The 16,618-nt window shown below is 35.1% G+C and overlaps 1 protein-coding gene and 1 long non-coding RNA gene across 6 annotated transcripts; both read left to right on the top strand.

Moving 5' to 3' along the window:
• Nucleotides 1-341: 341 nt before the first annotated feature.
• On the top strand, nucleotides 342-6,411 carry LOC121258137 (probable NADH dehydrogenase [ubiquinone] 1 alpha subcomplex subunit 12). The gene is made up of 5 exons (XM_041159511.1): nucleotides 342-482; nucleotides 1,453-1,479; nucleotides 4,688-4,776; nucleotides 5,829-5,938; nucleotides 6,009-6,411. The coding sequence occupies exons 1-5, from the start codon at nucleotides 391-393 to the stop codon at nucleotides 6,162-6,164; spliced, it is 474 nt and encodes a 157-aa protein (XP_041015445.1). The 5' UTR covers nucleotides 342-390; the 3' UTR covers nucleotides 6,165-6,411.
• A 2,264-nt stretch (nucleotides 6,412-8,675) lies between these two features.
• Nucleotides 8,676-15,682, top strand: LOC121258576. 5 transcript variants are annotated; one of them, XR_005939428.1, is made up of 4 exons: nucleotides 8,676-9,115; nucleotides 9,227-9,377; nucleotides 11,557-14,690; nucleotides 15,259-15,682. It is a non-coding gene; the product is annotated as an uncharacterized LOC121258576 (long non-coding RNA). The 5 variants fall into 5 exon arrangements; XR_005939427.1 differs by having other exon boundaries at nucleotides 8,676-9,377; nucleotides 11,557-11,637; nucleotides 14,554-14,690; XR_005939429.1 differs by having other exon boundaries at nucleotides 8,676-9,377; nucleotides 11,557-11,637; nucleotides 12,865-14,690.
• Nucleotides 15,683-16,618: the final 936 nt, after the last annotated feature.

The raw sequence follows: 16,618 nt of genomic DNA, 5'->3' as shown, positions 1-16,618 counted from the left end.
AATTCATGCTTTTTATTTTTTTCTTTCGATTTTTTATATTTTTTTAATATTTTTAAAAAATAAAAAATCAATAGTCATTATTTAATAAAAAATTAAAAAAATTAAATAATCCATCAAAATAAAGAGATAAAATAAGAGTATAAAGTAGCATTATTCAAGCCTAAAAGCCATATCTAGCCCGGATCCGGAGACTCGAACCTGGACTTACTCCGAACTCCGAAGTCAATGTAGTACATATTTTGGACTGATATAAGATGGGCCGGACCCTGGCAGGAACTTTCAAGCCCATAACCGAAGCGGCCCATTTGAGGAAGTCACTCAATTTTCCATTTAATGTTAAACTCGCAAAGAAAACACGAGCGAGCGAGAGAGAGAGAGAGAGAGAGAGAGATGGCGTGGTCGGTAGTGAAGAACGCGATGAAGGGGATCAGGGAGAAAGGAGTGGGCAACTTCTTGAGAGAGCTCAAGGAAGAAGGCTACTTGTAAGTGTTTCATTCTTTTATCTAATCCTATTGCGTAAGGATTTCTCACTTTAGTTTCCGTGACAAAAGTCTCGTCGTTAGCTTCATTGTCTGAAAATCCTCTCTTTCTATTTTTCAGTACCAATCCAATATCTGTTTGTTTTCAGATCTATCCATTTTGTTATATGTGAAATATCTGGGTCTTACTCTGCCTTTACCTTTTGGCGGAAATGGTTTCTGTTTCTGTTGCCGGAACAGATTGAGAATAAGAATTCGGCTTTTTGAGTTGTTGATTAATTTTGGGGTTAAATTATAGAAATTGAGCCGTGAAAGAAGCTCCTTTTATTGGAAACTTCGGTCAGCTTTGTTTTTTCCCGGCATTTTCTCAGCTACGAAACTTTGGGTGCGTGAATGGAGAAATTGGTCTCCTCACTCTCCTGCATGAGTAGTTTTTTCTTGCTAAGAAATCATTGGAAAAGAAACTAAAATATAGGGAAAAATGATAAACCGATGAGTAAAATTTCTTAGTCTGCCATTTATTTTTTGGTAAATGCAGGGTATGAAAAGAAACTAGTATTTGAAGCTTTGTGTATTTTTGGGAGCCCATGAAACATAAAAATATTGTAACTTTATAGTGCTTACTGGCTGTGAGTAAGCATTTCAATTCCTGGGAATCAAGAATTTGAAACCTGAAAATGTAAAATTTTACTTGCAGTCTTGCACACAATTCTATGCATAACCAATGGAGGCCTATCGAATGACTATGGTTTTCTTATTTGTTTGTGGATGTAGAGATCATCTGTTAGTGAATCAACATAATTGATTATTACTGAATAGTGATTATCTCATCAAGTTTGTTCTATTCTTCAGGCCTCACATTCTTCCTTGAAATGCTTGTTTAAATTATTTGATTGGCTGTTCGATTGCTCCCTTGTAATATTCATCTTTGAAATCGCCGACTGATTTCTTATGTTATTTTTTTATTTTGCAGGAAATGCCTTTCAGATGGAAACCTTTTGTGAGTTAAATTGCGGGACTTTTAGTATAAAATTTATTTATTTATTTTCTTAATTAAAGGATTTAGCAATCCCATGCACAATGTTTGTTCATATCCTAATTATCATTAGCTATAAATATTTCTTAAGTAGAGATCTGCCAATTGAATGGTCTTTGCTTATAACTTTTATCTGTAATGCCCCACTAAGTTCCACATTGGGGGGAAGAAGTATGATAGAGGTTAATAGATGTGATAAAGGTACATTAAGTGTCAAGTCTTACATTGACCAACCTTGACTAATCTTGACTATAACCTTGACTAATCTTTTTTGGAGTATAAACCTTTTTTTTTAATTAGTAAAAGTATATTAATAAAAGAATAGGCAAAAAGCCATGTTCAGTACAAGGTGTGTCCTAACTATTTGGAGTATAAACCTAGATGTGGTTTGAAATTTTCTTGGATTGTTGTGCTTAGTGGAGCAAAGAACCATGTCAGGAAAATTTCGTTTGATTCTCATAATAATGCCATACTATACTTTTCATATTCCAAGTTGCATTAGATATAATAATTTCAAAAAGAGATTATAACATGTTGAGGAATGTATTGTACAATGTTGGCTGCCCTATTTTGACTGTAGATTAAAAGTCGCTAGAAAACAACAAGTGTTTAGGTCTTCACAGTTGGGGCTGGGGGATGTGATCTAGTCAGTCATTTGGAGAAATCCAACCCCAAACAAAGTACTAATAGAATACTTTCTATTTCAATATGGTTCTCTTTTTATCTTTGTTGGGAACACTTTGGTCATATTAGTTATTTAGGGCTTGTTTGGAAAAAATTTCCATTCCAAAGTTCTCATCCCATCTTCTTCCCAAACATCACTCAAACAAAAATACTTTCAAACTAATCATTACAACTTTTTCAAACTAATTATTTCAACTTTCCCAAACTTTCAAACAAAAAATAAAAAACAATTCAACTTTTTCAAATCTCCAAACAAAAATAATATTATAACAATATTTTAACTTTATAATATTTTTTATTCAACTTTTTCTCTCTCATTTCCTAAAACCCCATAAAACATTAACTCAAACTATTTCATTACCATTCACAAACTATCTTACTATTGTTCACAAAATTCTTATCTCACTCTTCAATAGATCATTTTGACCAAGAAGCATTATTGTCTGAATTTCCCTGGGCTATAGTGCATTTGCAACAGTGATTTGAAGTTTTTGAACCTAAGACCTGGTGATGTACCCTCATTATCACATGGGTTAAGGCGGGAGCTGAATCTTCATGAGTCGAAGAACTTTTTGAAAGAAGCTTTCTTGTAATGACTCGGCCCAATAATTCTAAGGTCGAGATATTAATAATTTTTATTGGGCCCGAGGCCTAAATTATATTTAATGGGCCATATTGGATAAGCCCACGAACGATAAATTATTGAGATTGATTATGAGTTTTAATTAAGCTCAATAACTAGGTTAAATCTCATTTATTATTTATTGAATTAGTCAGACTCCTTTTAGAATTTAAGTATCGGCCATTAGAAGTTTATTTCAATTTAAAATCATCACTAATTGAAATCCCTTACGCAGTCTTAGTCACTACCATTCCTACATTGAATGAAGTCCCCTGCGCAGTTTCAGTCACTGCCAATCCTATATTGAATGAACTACTAGATCATGTTTTTAAATTCAAACTCTCTTCGTAGATGATTACGAGTGAGTGTTTAGCAGACTAATGTCACTACATGTATTAACTAAGTCCAATTCAAACTAATCGTCACCCTCTCCCAAATTTCTCTATAAATATCTCAATTCCGCATGTCATTTGGAAAAAACTATAAACCTCCCAGATCAGCACCATGATTGATTTTGTGTCAGAAATTTTAGGAAGCAACACTACAAGGTAAGTAGCTTGATCATAAATTAGGATTAATACACGTTAGCAAATTATATATTATATTGTTAAAGTAATTTCTTTGGAAGTTAGTATTTATGTACCACGCATGTCATGATATTTGTAAGCACGTTATTCATCATGTTTCATTCCGCATATTATAGTTATGTATGTATTATGCATTTCATGCATCTCACGTTGCATAAGACACGTAAGATTTCATAAAATCAAGTGTAAGATAAATATTAATTAGATGGTCATTCAGATGTATGATAACAATGCAGTTTTAGGGTGGATGTGCAAGCCACGGACTCAAGCGTGATCTATCATAGTATGCCAGAATACTATTAGCGGCTCCTCTTACGGCCGCGAGACGTGGGGCTGGTGCACAACCTCGTATATAGGGTTAAGTGTGTTGGCTAGTCAGATCAGTTAGTTAATTCAGATAAATCAGTCATACATAACATAAGCATCAGTATGATCAGTCATGATTTTAAGCTCTCAGCATAATTTTGTATTTTGTATTTTTTATGAAAACCTTATGTTAAGTATGTTTACGTTATGATGAGTTTCTTACCGAGTCATCGACTCATTTTAGTTTGTTTTATGTTTTTAAACCACCCTAAATCAGAATATTTATGAAGGTAGAGCTGCAGGACGAGACTTAGTCTAGGGAGGCGTAACATTTCTTGACAAGAAAAATTATTTCTTTCTTATTTATTTTATATGGCCTTACATTTCATTTATGAATTTCAGTCTCTAAATGCTTGGCCTCTTGATAAGTTCCATTATTTGGGTGGTGCTACCTGGAAGATTGTCTAAGCAGTTTGGGAAAGTAAGGATTCTTCAAAGTTTAGTTCAAGAATAGTTGTCACAAGAACAGTCTTAGGATTGAAATACAATATGATATTGTTCATTATAACAAGAAGGTGATTGTATGAACAATGAACTGCCTTAACGAATGAGGAGAAATCACGGGTTAGGCAGCCTTGTCCATTTTGTGCTAGGATTTCATAGTTGTTTGGCATAGTTTCACCATGTGTTCTTGTCAGCAGTTCTATGCCTTCTTTTACATTTTTTTTATAAGTAAATGGACTACTATGCCTTCTCTTACATAATTACATTTGTGATATCTATTTTGAAAATGTTGTCTTTATCTTCTTTTTTCTATAATCTCCACATGAAGCCTGAGAACTCATTGTCAATTGCTGTCATTTTTATATTGTTTCTTCTCTTAATCTATGTGTCAAATGATATAATTGTATTAAAATACAGGTCATTATCTCCAGCAAGTCTGATTTTTTTTTTTTTAACTTAATGCATTCAGGCAAACCAAAATCCACAATATAGGGGCGAAGCTTGTGGGTGTTGATAAATTTGGTAACAAGTATTATGAGAACCTTGATGTTCAATGTGGTTAGTGTTTCTCTAAGTCTTTCAGTTATGCACTTTCTTGCTATTGCAGTATTATTACCACTGGAGATACTGAGGAAACTGCAATAACATTTGGTGTAGTTATGATACCTATTGGTCCTTTTCACAGTTATTACGGGTTTCTTCTGATTGTTTCTGGTGTTGTTATATTGTGTCATGTCATGGATATATATGCCACAAACCTGTGAAGCTCACATATTCATTTTTTTTATTATGTTGCTAACCTGAAATCAAATGCAAGAAAGAGCCATGCATTTATTCTTTTTATTATTTGTTACCTAATTTAGATTTTAGCATGAATTTTTTTTCCCATCCACTGAGAGAGTCATCTGTGCATATGGCTATGCCATGAATATGGATTCTTTGCATTGTGTTTTCCTTGGTATTTGTAGGTCATCCAAAAACGGAGCCATTTCTCAACTGGTTTGGTTTATTGGGAACTATGCTGTGTATTATTTGCTATTAATATTTCTGCAGCCGATTTAAGCTGTTTATATTCTTTATAGCTCCATATCGACATTACCATTCTTACGGCAAACATCTATTCCATCACTGTGGATATGGTCCTTTTCCATTGTATTAGGACTAAAGCTTCTTTGATCTCCTTGAAAGAAATGAAGAAAAGCAGTAGGGGTATGAAATTTGAGCAATTACTCTGTTGCTTGCAATTATCCTACAGGATGATGCCTTAACCCATAGATCGTACAAAAACATTGGCATTATCTAGGTGTGCACGTATTTAGGGAGAGCTATCGCTGTCGACATGAGCTTATTTAGTACTGTAATAAAGAAACTTTTCATCTTTTTGTACAAGCATTTGAAGCATACTTCCATCATTAGTGCTTAGTGGTATTTAGGCGTATTCTGTGTATACTTCTTGTGTATTTGGGCTGTGCCCTTTTCTATTAATAAAGTTTTAGTTTTACTTGTATAAAAAAAAGCATTTGAAGCGTACCGGCATTTATAGGTTACCACAGTCGATGTTATTGCTCGATGCATTTCTACAGCTTGTGATTTTGTGGGGGATTTTGTAGGGCGACATAGGTGGGTGGAATATGCAGAGAAGGGTCGCTACAATGCTTCTCAGGTGCCAGCAGAATGGCATGGTTGGCTCCACTACATAACCGATCACACTGGGGACGAGGCAAGTCCCTTTTACTTCACATGATAGATTGTATGGAGACATTTACTTAACCAAGAATGCATTTTTTCAGCTTTTAATGCTAAAACCAAAGAGGTATGGGATTGAGCACAAGGAAAACTTTTCTGGAGAGGGTGATGAATATATTTACCATTCCAAGGGACATGCGCTTAATCCAGGACAGAGGGAGTGGACCAGGTACCAATCATGGCAACCCACAAAGTCTTAAGCTATTCCTTCGACACAAAACATTTTCTCAGTAAAACCTGGAAATCTTTGGGGGTTTGCTTGCTCCCGTGTTCCTGAATAAATGTCTTGTACCATTTGGAAGGTTTGAAACTTTTTGCACTTGTTTCATTTGAAGACAGTGAACTATCTTACTTCATTTTCTGACTAATGGAACCGATTGACATATGTTGTTGAGTATATTTTTAACTGAAGACCAATATACATCCGCGCATGTGCTTTTTTATAAACATGCGAGATTGTAGACTATGGATTTATTTATTTATTTATTTTGGGGGGGGGGGGGGGGTGGTGGGGGGAGGGGGGTTGTTCCTGAAGCAATGAGAGGGCAGACGTTTTACCTTGAATGTTCACTGTTTAGAAAAAAAAAGATCAAATAAGCCTTTAATTCTTAGCCCAAAATAAATGACTAATTTTTTTCCATAGTAAGAATAGAGCAAGTCATTGTGGGATCCCTTTGTGTTCCTTGTTGTCCTTTTCTTAATCTTGGTTGAAGAAAGGTTTTGTATGTCTGCTGAGAAGACTTAGCTAGTAGATAAACAAAGTGCCAATGAAACATAATTTGCTGTATGAGGAGACTAAGCTCATAGTATTTAGGCATCCGATTGTCCAATTTCTAGTGAAAGGAAATAATAGGGTAAGACCTTGTCCAGAAGATCAACTAAAGAGTAATGCTACTTATCATCTCATGATGTGGCATTAGATGATTGGATACTATTTATTATATTTCACTTGTGAACCTATCATCTAATGCCACATCATGGGATGATGAAAAAATAGATGATGAATAGATTTTTTCATATATTAATAATGTTCTTCTGACCATTTTCACCTTAGTACATGCTCTATCAGCCATAAAGTAATGTCAAGTACCAAACATTCCCTTTTCTGATTTTTGTTTTAAGACAAACTTGACTATGAGATGGTGACTTTGAATGACCATCTGGACAAAGGGTTCTCGTTTGAACTTTGAAAATGTTATTATGAAAGAGAGAGACGCGTAAAGTAAGTATTTTCTGAACATCATTAGATGGAGGATCAGCTGCATATATCTATTTTTTTTTTTTTTTTTAACTCCAGGCTTTTAAATTCGATTATATCAAATCAAGAGATTCGAACCAATGGTCTAATTAACTGAATAGTGTATGGGTCTCATTAAATCCCATGTGCTTTACTCCTTGATCTTTAAAGAAGAAAATGAAGTTGAATGCCAGAGAGTGTTACAGAGAAGCTGGTGAAGTAGCAGAGGACAAGCTTGGTAGTAATGTTGTTCAAATTGCATTCGTCTGATTTATGTGTAACAGAATAGGCACAAGGTTTTTCCTATGGTAAGATCTCCAACCTTGGTGAGACTTCTCGGATAAAACATGACCCAGAACCTAAAGCAAATCGAAGTCAGGAAACCTGGAATGGCTTTAAATGTCGACTACTTTATCTGTTTGTTCAAATTTCTTTTACCTTTATTATTCCTGAAAAATAATAGATATTCTTCGAAATGACAACTCAAAAAGGGATGAATAATTATTTATTTTTGTTGAAAAATAATTTGAAAGAATAAACTTTTATGACAAAAAGTAAAAATTCCTTAGAACACTAATTATATTAAAAAAAAAAACTATTTTTTCAAGAAATGAAAACAATCTCTCTCTATCTTGCAATTTCTGCCGTGTGGCCACCCCGTAACATGAATATGCTAGCCAAGAATGTGCATGTACAGCATCGCTTGAACCTCACTCACCATGACTTTGTTGAGGCGTGTAGCATGAAAAATGGTAGCCGTCCAACTAGTTTGCAACTAAACAGTAATAGTTTTTTTTTTTTTTTAAGGGAGTTTTGTCAAGAATGTGTATCATTTTTCATTGTGCTATTACCAACAATCAAGGTTAATTTATTTGGATTATAGTATCATTTAAAATCCTCAAGGGCAATTGATTGGATTAATCATGGTTTTAAAATTACATAGCAAAATCAACAAAATTTTGAGCTTCTATATAACGGGCAAGAAATTAACTACAGAAAATTTATTGGACAAGCTTAGTACACGTAATTTTATTTAAATTAATGGACAAATCAAGTTGGAAAAATAAATAATAAATTAACTAAGAGTCGGTTTGGATACTTAGAAGATTTTAGTATATATGTGAATAATAATAAAATAATTTACGTAGATATTTTATTAGGTTGTGAGAAATGAGTGAGAAAAATTTGAATAAAAATATTATAGAATTAAAAAATTATTTAAAAAAATAATATTTTTTTTATATTTTATTTGAGAGTTTAAAAAAATTATAATGATTAAATAATAATTAGATAAAAAAATTAAAAATTAAAAAATATTTTATATTTCAATGATATTTATAAAGAAAATAAATATATGAAAATAGTTAACAGTTGTATTGTAAAAAGGAATGTAATGATAAAGAAAAAATCTACACAAGAATCTCAGTGATAAATCCCCCTCTATCTCAAGAATCTCAACCCAACGGTCAAAACCAGTGTATAAATTGGTTTGAAATTATTAAAGAACGTCGAAACATGTGTCACCCAACCAAACATCCTTCAGTCACTCATGTCTGGACTCTGAACTCTTATGGCCTCCTCTAACCTCTATTCTCTTCTCTCTGTGATCGCATTTCATATTTTCTTCGCTAGTCCCCCACGGCCAACTGCCTACCGTATACAAACTCCCTTTTCTTTTTCGAATGAGACCCCTTTGTCAAATCCCACGTACATAAACAAAGCCCTGCTCTTCTCATTCCTTTGTAAAACTATTTGCCATCAAATATCTCTCTCGATTCTTTCGTATCGAATTCCTACTCCTTGTATTTTATTTCAGTCGAACAAATTTTCAGTTTCTTTCTTACTCGCTATTTCTTAGATCGGATTTTCATGGTGGCTGGTCTTGAGCGGCTCACGCTGACGTCTCTTGGAAAGGTTTTCGATCAATTCCCTTATGCTCTAGAACCCCACCCCCTTCACTAATTTGTTTCGAGGATTACTCTTTTGGGTTTGTTCATTTATGGTTTGTTTTGGGTGTCTTGAAAGAAGTGCCAGAAAATAACCCAAAGTGTGAGAAAACTGGGAGCTTGTCTGAATTCGAAGTGCTTGTTCCATTGTAATGGGCATGAGACGATAGAACATCAAGAAATGGCGCTCACGGTTCTGAACACTATTCCGTTCTTGCTACAATCCTTCCGTGAGTAGTCATTCGACTTCTGTCGCAATTTTTACTCTTCTGTACAGATGTTTTATTGGAGATTTGCAGTTGAAAATTTTCGTGCCTTTAAATATGACATTGATATCTGCTGAGTGCTGACTAAAATTTTGCATGGGAAATTATAGAGATACATATTTCTCCCCATAAAAAGTCTAATAGGAAGAGTGAGATAATTCCTTATAAAGACCGGGATAAGTTTGTTCCTAAGCTACGTGGGACTTCTCAGCACGCCCCCTCACGTATGGGCTGGTATTTCCAGTACCATCATCGTGGGTAGGTCGTAGAAGCCCATCATTGGTCATAGGTTAACCTGGCTCTGAAACTATATAGAAACATTCATTTCTCCCCAAAAAGGCTTAATAGGAGTAGTGAGGTAACTCCTTATAAAGATCAGGATGAGTTTGTTTCTAAGCCGTGTGAGACTTCTCAACAAAAATAAACGAAAATCTTGATGCTTGGGAAAGTGGCCATATTTTCTTTTAGTTAAAACTCCATTTGGTTGAGTATTTAGAAGAAAAATCGCAATGAATTTTTTGTCAGTGTAAAAGAACGTGGATTTTTAAGCGGTAAAAGAACTTGGATCTATCTAATACAATATGATGTTAGAATTAATCTTGCAATAGCTAATCATCTAATATAGTTTTTATAATTAATAAAATTTATTGATCCTCATAATTAGGCATGGCCCAAGTATATGGATAGTATACAAGAGAGAAGGTTAATTAGGCATAGCCCAAATAAACTAAATTGATCTCCTTCCCATTTGATTTATTTGGCATACAATTTAGTCCAATCCATTTCTGATGTAGAGAAAGTTGTTATTGGTACTGTTAGAATGATTAGAGATGAGATATAAAAAATACCCCTAGTTTTGTTATTACAAGATTACCATAAGTCTTTTCTATTAGATCCATATACTGAAGGGGTGATACACGCATATGCGGGGGTGGGGTCACCCCGGGGGGGGGATGGGATTGGCCTCATTCGGCCGAAAAATTATTTATGGGTCGACCCAAACCCAAATTATTATATAATTTAAATTGTAAATTAAAATTAAAATATATAAAAATAATTTAAAAACTGATAACATAATTTTATGTTATCAATTTTAAATTTGTTATACTTGTTCACAAGATTGTACATGTATTGGATTGGCCTCCTAGGCCAACCTATATAACAAATTGTAATATATATTTATATATATATATACAATTTGTATATATATATACAATTTGTAAAATATAAATATATATTTATATATATAAATAATAAATATATAAGTGGGGTGCGGAGCGGGGGCCGGGGAGGCTCCCCAGCCAGCCTCCCACCCCCGCTAGGTGTCTTCTATGCGGGGCAGGGCAGACGGGCCCCTGCCCACCCATTACCCTCTATCTTTCTCATGTGCAAATTATATTTCTATTTTTTTTCTCAAGATGGAGTGCGTCCTAGTATTTTGTTTAAAGAAAAAGGGCAGAATCATTAATTTACATCTTTGTACAGATAAAATCCTATGACATGGATTCAATTATAATTGTAAAAGATACAAGGGAGCTCTGAATTTCTGCCAAAATTGGAAGGTGTTGGACCATCCGTATATTTATTTATTTTTTTGATAAGTAGGAACATCCATATATTTATTCATACTTCAATCCATATCGAATGGAAGTTGGAGTATCCAGATTTATTTTGTGTTCTATACTGATCAGAAAAATGTATTAATTTGGATTCTGAGTTGCTTATACAAGGTAGAAGTGGCTCTAGCTTTGGTGAAACCATAAGTCATTGACTTATGATTGAGGTGTTGTATACATTTCAAACTACCATAAATTTTCATCATGTCCACTTTTTGTCCCTTAGTATGTGGAAGATATGTAAATTCTTTAATTTTGACATTCATCACATGATAAGTGATGATATTTATTGTACATTTTTCTTTTATCATATGAAAACAGTAAAAGTTCTCTTGATCTTCTGTTATGAGTAGACATCATGTTAGAGAGAGAGAGAGAGAGGTTATACTAGAATTTCTTAACATATCTATGAATACACTATCATATTTCATTCCCCCCCCCCCCCAAAAAAAAAAAAAAAAAAATTACATAAGGTTATTGTTTTTTCTTAATGTTTTTTCAAGAAAATGTTTTCTTTTGTTGTGTAGTTGATAATGACTGGAGCAGCTGTTCTTGTTGTTGATAGACTTGGGAGGAGACCTTTATTACTTGGAGGTGTTTCTGGGATGGTAAGTCCTTACTTCTCTACATGAATGTTTGGTTCGTCGATTCTCAATTCCAAACCATTGAGATAAATGGAAGCAGCATTTGACTTGTATACTGAAAATCACTAGTCCAGTCTATCACATGCGATCCCCATTTCAAACTACTTGCCTTTAAACCTTTTGATAAAATTAGGTCTCTTTCTTTTCAAAAAGAAAAGAAAAGAAAAGAGAAAAATCGAAAGAGGCGAGTTTAAGGCATGGGAGTTCCAATTGATCGATAAAATCTTATTTACCAATCAGAAAAAGGCATGGGAGTTCCAATTATTTGAAAATTGGACCTCTGAGCGACTTATTAGGAGCATCAATGATGCATAGTCTCCTTTACAAGTGAAAATAAAAGTCAACAAACTCGCTACCATCCCAGAGGCATTGTATTCTCTACCAAAGGACCCAACCATCCCAGCCCTCTCCGCTCAAAGGGGGGTGGAGCTTTGGCTCCTCCCTCCCTCCTTCCTTCCCTCTGTCTGGCCTACGCCAGAACTGTCCATAGGTTTTTTTCCCAGTTTTCTTTAGTTTTCTGTCCATAGCACCAAGATGTGCCAATCTACTGCCTACTGGCCTCCTACAACCGCCACTGACCCCACCATTAGATTCTCCAGCAGCCGATCTGTTGGGCGGTAGAAGAAAATCGACCAAAAGAGCGGCGTGTACGTCTCACGCTTCGCCGAACCATGGGGAGTCTGACACCGCCACACGCGGCACCATCGGGACCAATAGCTTCGGATCTCTCAAATCCGACCTTTACCTTCTTGCCAAGAGTGGCACGTGAATTACACGCGCCTCCACAACCAGTGACGGTTGTTCGCTAGCGAATCGACCCATGTTTCGGTTGCTACTTTTCTATGTTCCTGCTTTCCCTAACCAAGGATCAAGATGAAGTGGTCGTGAAAGTCTCCTTCAACCAGTCCAGACTAGCAAAATGCAGCACACACCAATCCACTGTGACTTGTAGTCTTAGTGTTATAGTCTATTAAAACCGCTTCAAGCGGCTTCCCCTTTGTGGGAAATGGGTGGGGAGCCAAATTGTTGGCTCTAGATCCCTTTTTTTTATTTTTCTTGTGTTGCTTTTGTTTGTTTTGGGATGACTGTTGGGAGCTCCCACCCCATTGAATCTAGTATCTAGTAACCACTTAATTTATCTATGAAATGCTTGCTTATAAAAAAAAAAAAAAAAAAGACTCCTTGTAACAGGTGATCTCCTTATTCGTTTTGGGGTCATGTTACCTTTTCCTGGATGATGTACCCATTGAGGCTGTAGTTGCTCTGCTTTTGTATGTTGGGTGTTACCAGGTAAATAGAAATTTATTCTATTCTTTACTAATATTCTCATCCCAAAATTTTGTGCTTTTGCATGATGAAACAGTTTTATGCTATTCACAGTGTAAAATATCATTTTGTGTACATGTGCTGGTGAAAATTGAAATACAGATCATGATCTTGTTTATGCCTGGCATTTGTTTGAGGCAGATTCCATTAGTGAACAGTGAAGACTGTTATTGTAGTGCAGTCCTTACCGCTACTGTTAAATTATTGGCATATTCCCCTTACTGTTCTCGTAGTACAAATCTTTCCTGAACTTCCATCAAAGTCGTGATAAATCTATTTCTTCAATATTAGAAATTCCCCTTCCCAGGAAACAGGATCTACATGTTAACCTTATTTATCCAATGTTATGCAAAATTTCTTCAATATTATTTAACACTTCAACAACAGTGGACTTTTGGTGTCTTCTCTCTCATGGTCCTAGTGCATAAATTCTCGACTGGGAGACCAAACACATAAAGAATTATGTAGAAAAATCTACCTTTGGAGGTTTTTGCCTCCAAATGTTTGGAATTATGTATAAACATCATTCCAAATATTAAGATTACCCCAAGCTCAAGGTTCAAAAAGTTGCATTAGTCTTCTGCCTTTGGAGGTTTGTCCGGTTTACATATTAAAAACAACTTATTTTTATTTAACAGCTTTGAAGCAGAGATAATAGAAACACAAATATTTTACCTAGGGATGTCCTCATTAGAGTAAAGTGCATCGAAGTATGATCTTTTAGGCCTCTAGGGTACACTATTTATTTCCTAGTGTCTAAATTTCATCTTTCCTCCTTGGATGTTGTGGGTTTAGTATATACTTTTGGAAGACAATATGGACAGAATATCAAATTTGATATTGATCAAGGCTGCGATCCTTCTGTGGAGTCACAACACATAACCGGGAGATGTACATTTGCATTTTCAATATAAATGTAACGTACGAGGGTGTTATTAAAAGGATGGTTATGTTCACAAGCACTTTATGCATCTCTCTGTAACAAGGCAATCCTCATATCTGTCACCTTCTGCTGAATGGTCATGCATTGAGAGATGTGTGCCCTTCAGTGAAGTAGAACTTTGTGCCATTATTTATTTATTTATTTTTTGATTGGCACTGGGTGTTAGTGCAATTATTAATTAGCTTTATGATCATGAGATAGTTGATAATGGGAGTTCTATACGAGTTAGGTAGAAGCCATTAACTTTTTGCTCTTGACAACTTGCATAGTTGTCTCCATTGTACCTTGATATAGAGCTGATTCTTGCAATTGTAACATAATAGTATAATTTTCCTTTAATTGGAAAACGATTGAAGATGACGGGGCCAAAAAGAAAAATAACTACTATTTGATAATAAACCCATCATATCATTTTGTCACATGTATGGTGGAGAATTAACAATTTCTGTAGATCAAGTCAGATTATTGATTTTTTAGCCAAATCTGGAAAGTTTTCATTTAGTTTATCCAAAAAAAAATCAATTATTAACTTTTCATGTCCTCTTGGTTTAGAAGTTTCATTTCTCATTCTTTACCACATAACAATGCAACTCTTGAAATTGGTCTTGCAGTTTATCCTTTGGTCCGATTGGTTGGCTAATGATTTCATAGATCTTCCCCTTATGCCTAAGAGGGCGTGGGCTCAGTATTGCAGTGCTCGTCGATCTTGGAGCAAATGCTCTAGACATTTGCATTTTCCCCTTTGAAGGTGCCTATTTTATTCTATTAGCCAAAATTAGCTCTTTTAGACTTTTAGGGTTAACATCATCCTTTAATATCTTCATCCTATAAGTAGAAATACAGTTATCAAGATTACCAAAAGATGCAATACCAGGGATTTCACTTTGTCGGCTTGCATGATTATCTATCTACTGCATGTGATTGAGAATGTGACCATGTTTTTGATACTTTAGCTGGTTTAGCCAGTGGCACCAAAGAGAATCTTGTTTTTTGTCGTTGCCGCCTTTCCATGCTCTTTTAGTTGGGATCATTAATTATACAAATTGTATGTTTTACCTTAAAAATTGTGCTGTCTTATGGACACACACAGAAACACGTACATAGAAGCATTATTCCCAAACCTTGTTATCTCCTATACCTGGGGGTTCATGCAAAAAGCATCTCTCCATGGTTTTGAATTTCAGATTTTTTCCAATGTAGACGAACCTTGAGTCTGTTTGTGGTTGTGCTACCAGTAAGCAATATCATTGTGATTATATTTGTTTACATTTAAACCACCACCACCACCACCACCATCATTTCACATCTGATTGCAGGCATTGCTGGGAGCTGGAATTTGGTTCTACGTATTTGGGGCAATTGCTGTGTTATCTCTTCTTTTCATATAATTTTTTTGTGGTACCAGAGACAATGGGGCTTACGTTGGGTTGAGAAATCCCTGCACAGTTTCATTCAATGCTGGGAGAAACCATTTATGTTATTAGTTCATGGCTGTAACTAAATAGTATTGGATAGCCATAAGATAATATAGATGTTTCTGTTCTCTGTTCCTATCATAGCGTAGAAGCACCACACTATCTTCATGTGCACCATGACGAGGGGTAGGAAGATAGTGTCGTTTAGTGTTTACTCATTTAGCATTTCTCCCTTTCAACACCACCACGAGTTGTCAGTTAAGCCAGACTATACCATTTGGTACATGAGAAGGGTTCGATATAACATGTTGGGACAATGCTTTAATTCAAAGGTTTGTAAACGAGTTTTAGTTCGGAAAGATTATATTTACCACTCACTTTCCAATGTGGGACTCAAACATCCAAACCATTGGCTACTTGACCACTCAACTTACACTTGAATGCACTTGATGGTAGTGATTAGATAAGTGAGGATTTATATTCTTTAAGAGACATGTTGTTTTGCATCCTTTAATGTTGTCATTCTCAGTCACACTTGCTTTGTGACATATTTAACTGATTGTTATATTTTAAATGGTTGATATGTAAAGTGGCTTAAAATATGCCACATCAACAAATACTACTAGTGATGACAGAATCTAGAATGCATTGCTCCTCTCTCTATGTGTGTGTGGTGATATAAGGTTTTAAACTTACACATGTGCATCCTCATTACTTTTGTGGTCTTATTTCTTGTCTCCTTACTTTCAATCCAAAGGCCTCAAAGTATGGTGTTACAATGGGCACATTTAAGCTGTTTCAGAAACCGAAACTACTTTTGAGGAACATTCACATGCCACCATGACATATATATTCCAACACTATCTTTGCTTGTGGGCAACAAAACAAATGCATGACTCGGAAACAACACAAACTACTAAATATTCGATTTTGTACACTTTCAGTTAGATGAATGCCAATATGAAAAATTTGTTTGCTGAATAGGAAACATTAATTGTTGGTAAGTACTAAACAATCGTTCTTACATGTCCCTTTGTAGCAAACACCTGATGATCTCTTACTGGTATAATGGAAGATTTATGAGCCAACTGGCGTTGAGATGATGCCATAAAATGGGCACCGATGTTCATGCTGTCCAGTCCACCATGTTCAGGAAGAGCCTTGGATTTGTTTTCCTTTTTTCGTTTGAAAAGAGTGTTTGCAATTGTTCTACAAGGAGGGAAACATAAGACATGGAAGAGTTAGGACAATAGGCTTTTGG

Source organism: Juglans microcarpa x Juglans regia, chromosome 3S (assembly GCF_004785595.1).
Source record: "Juglans microcarpa x Juglans regia isolate MS1-56 chromosome 3S, Jm3101_v1.0, whole genome shotgun sequence".
In the NCBI taxonomy this organism is placed as follows: domain Eukaryota; kingdom Viridiplantae; phylum Streptophyta; class Magnoliopsida; order Fagales; family Juglandaceae; genus Juglans; species Juglans microcarpa x Juglans regia.
The sequence above is the reverse complement of the archived record's forward strand: the minus strand, read 5'-3'. Positions and strand labels throughout refer to the sequence as shown.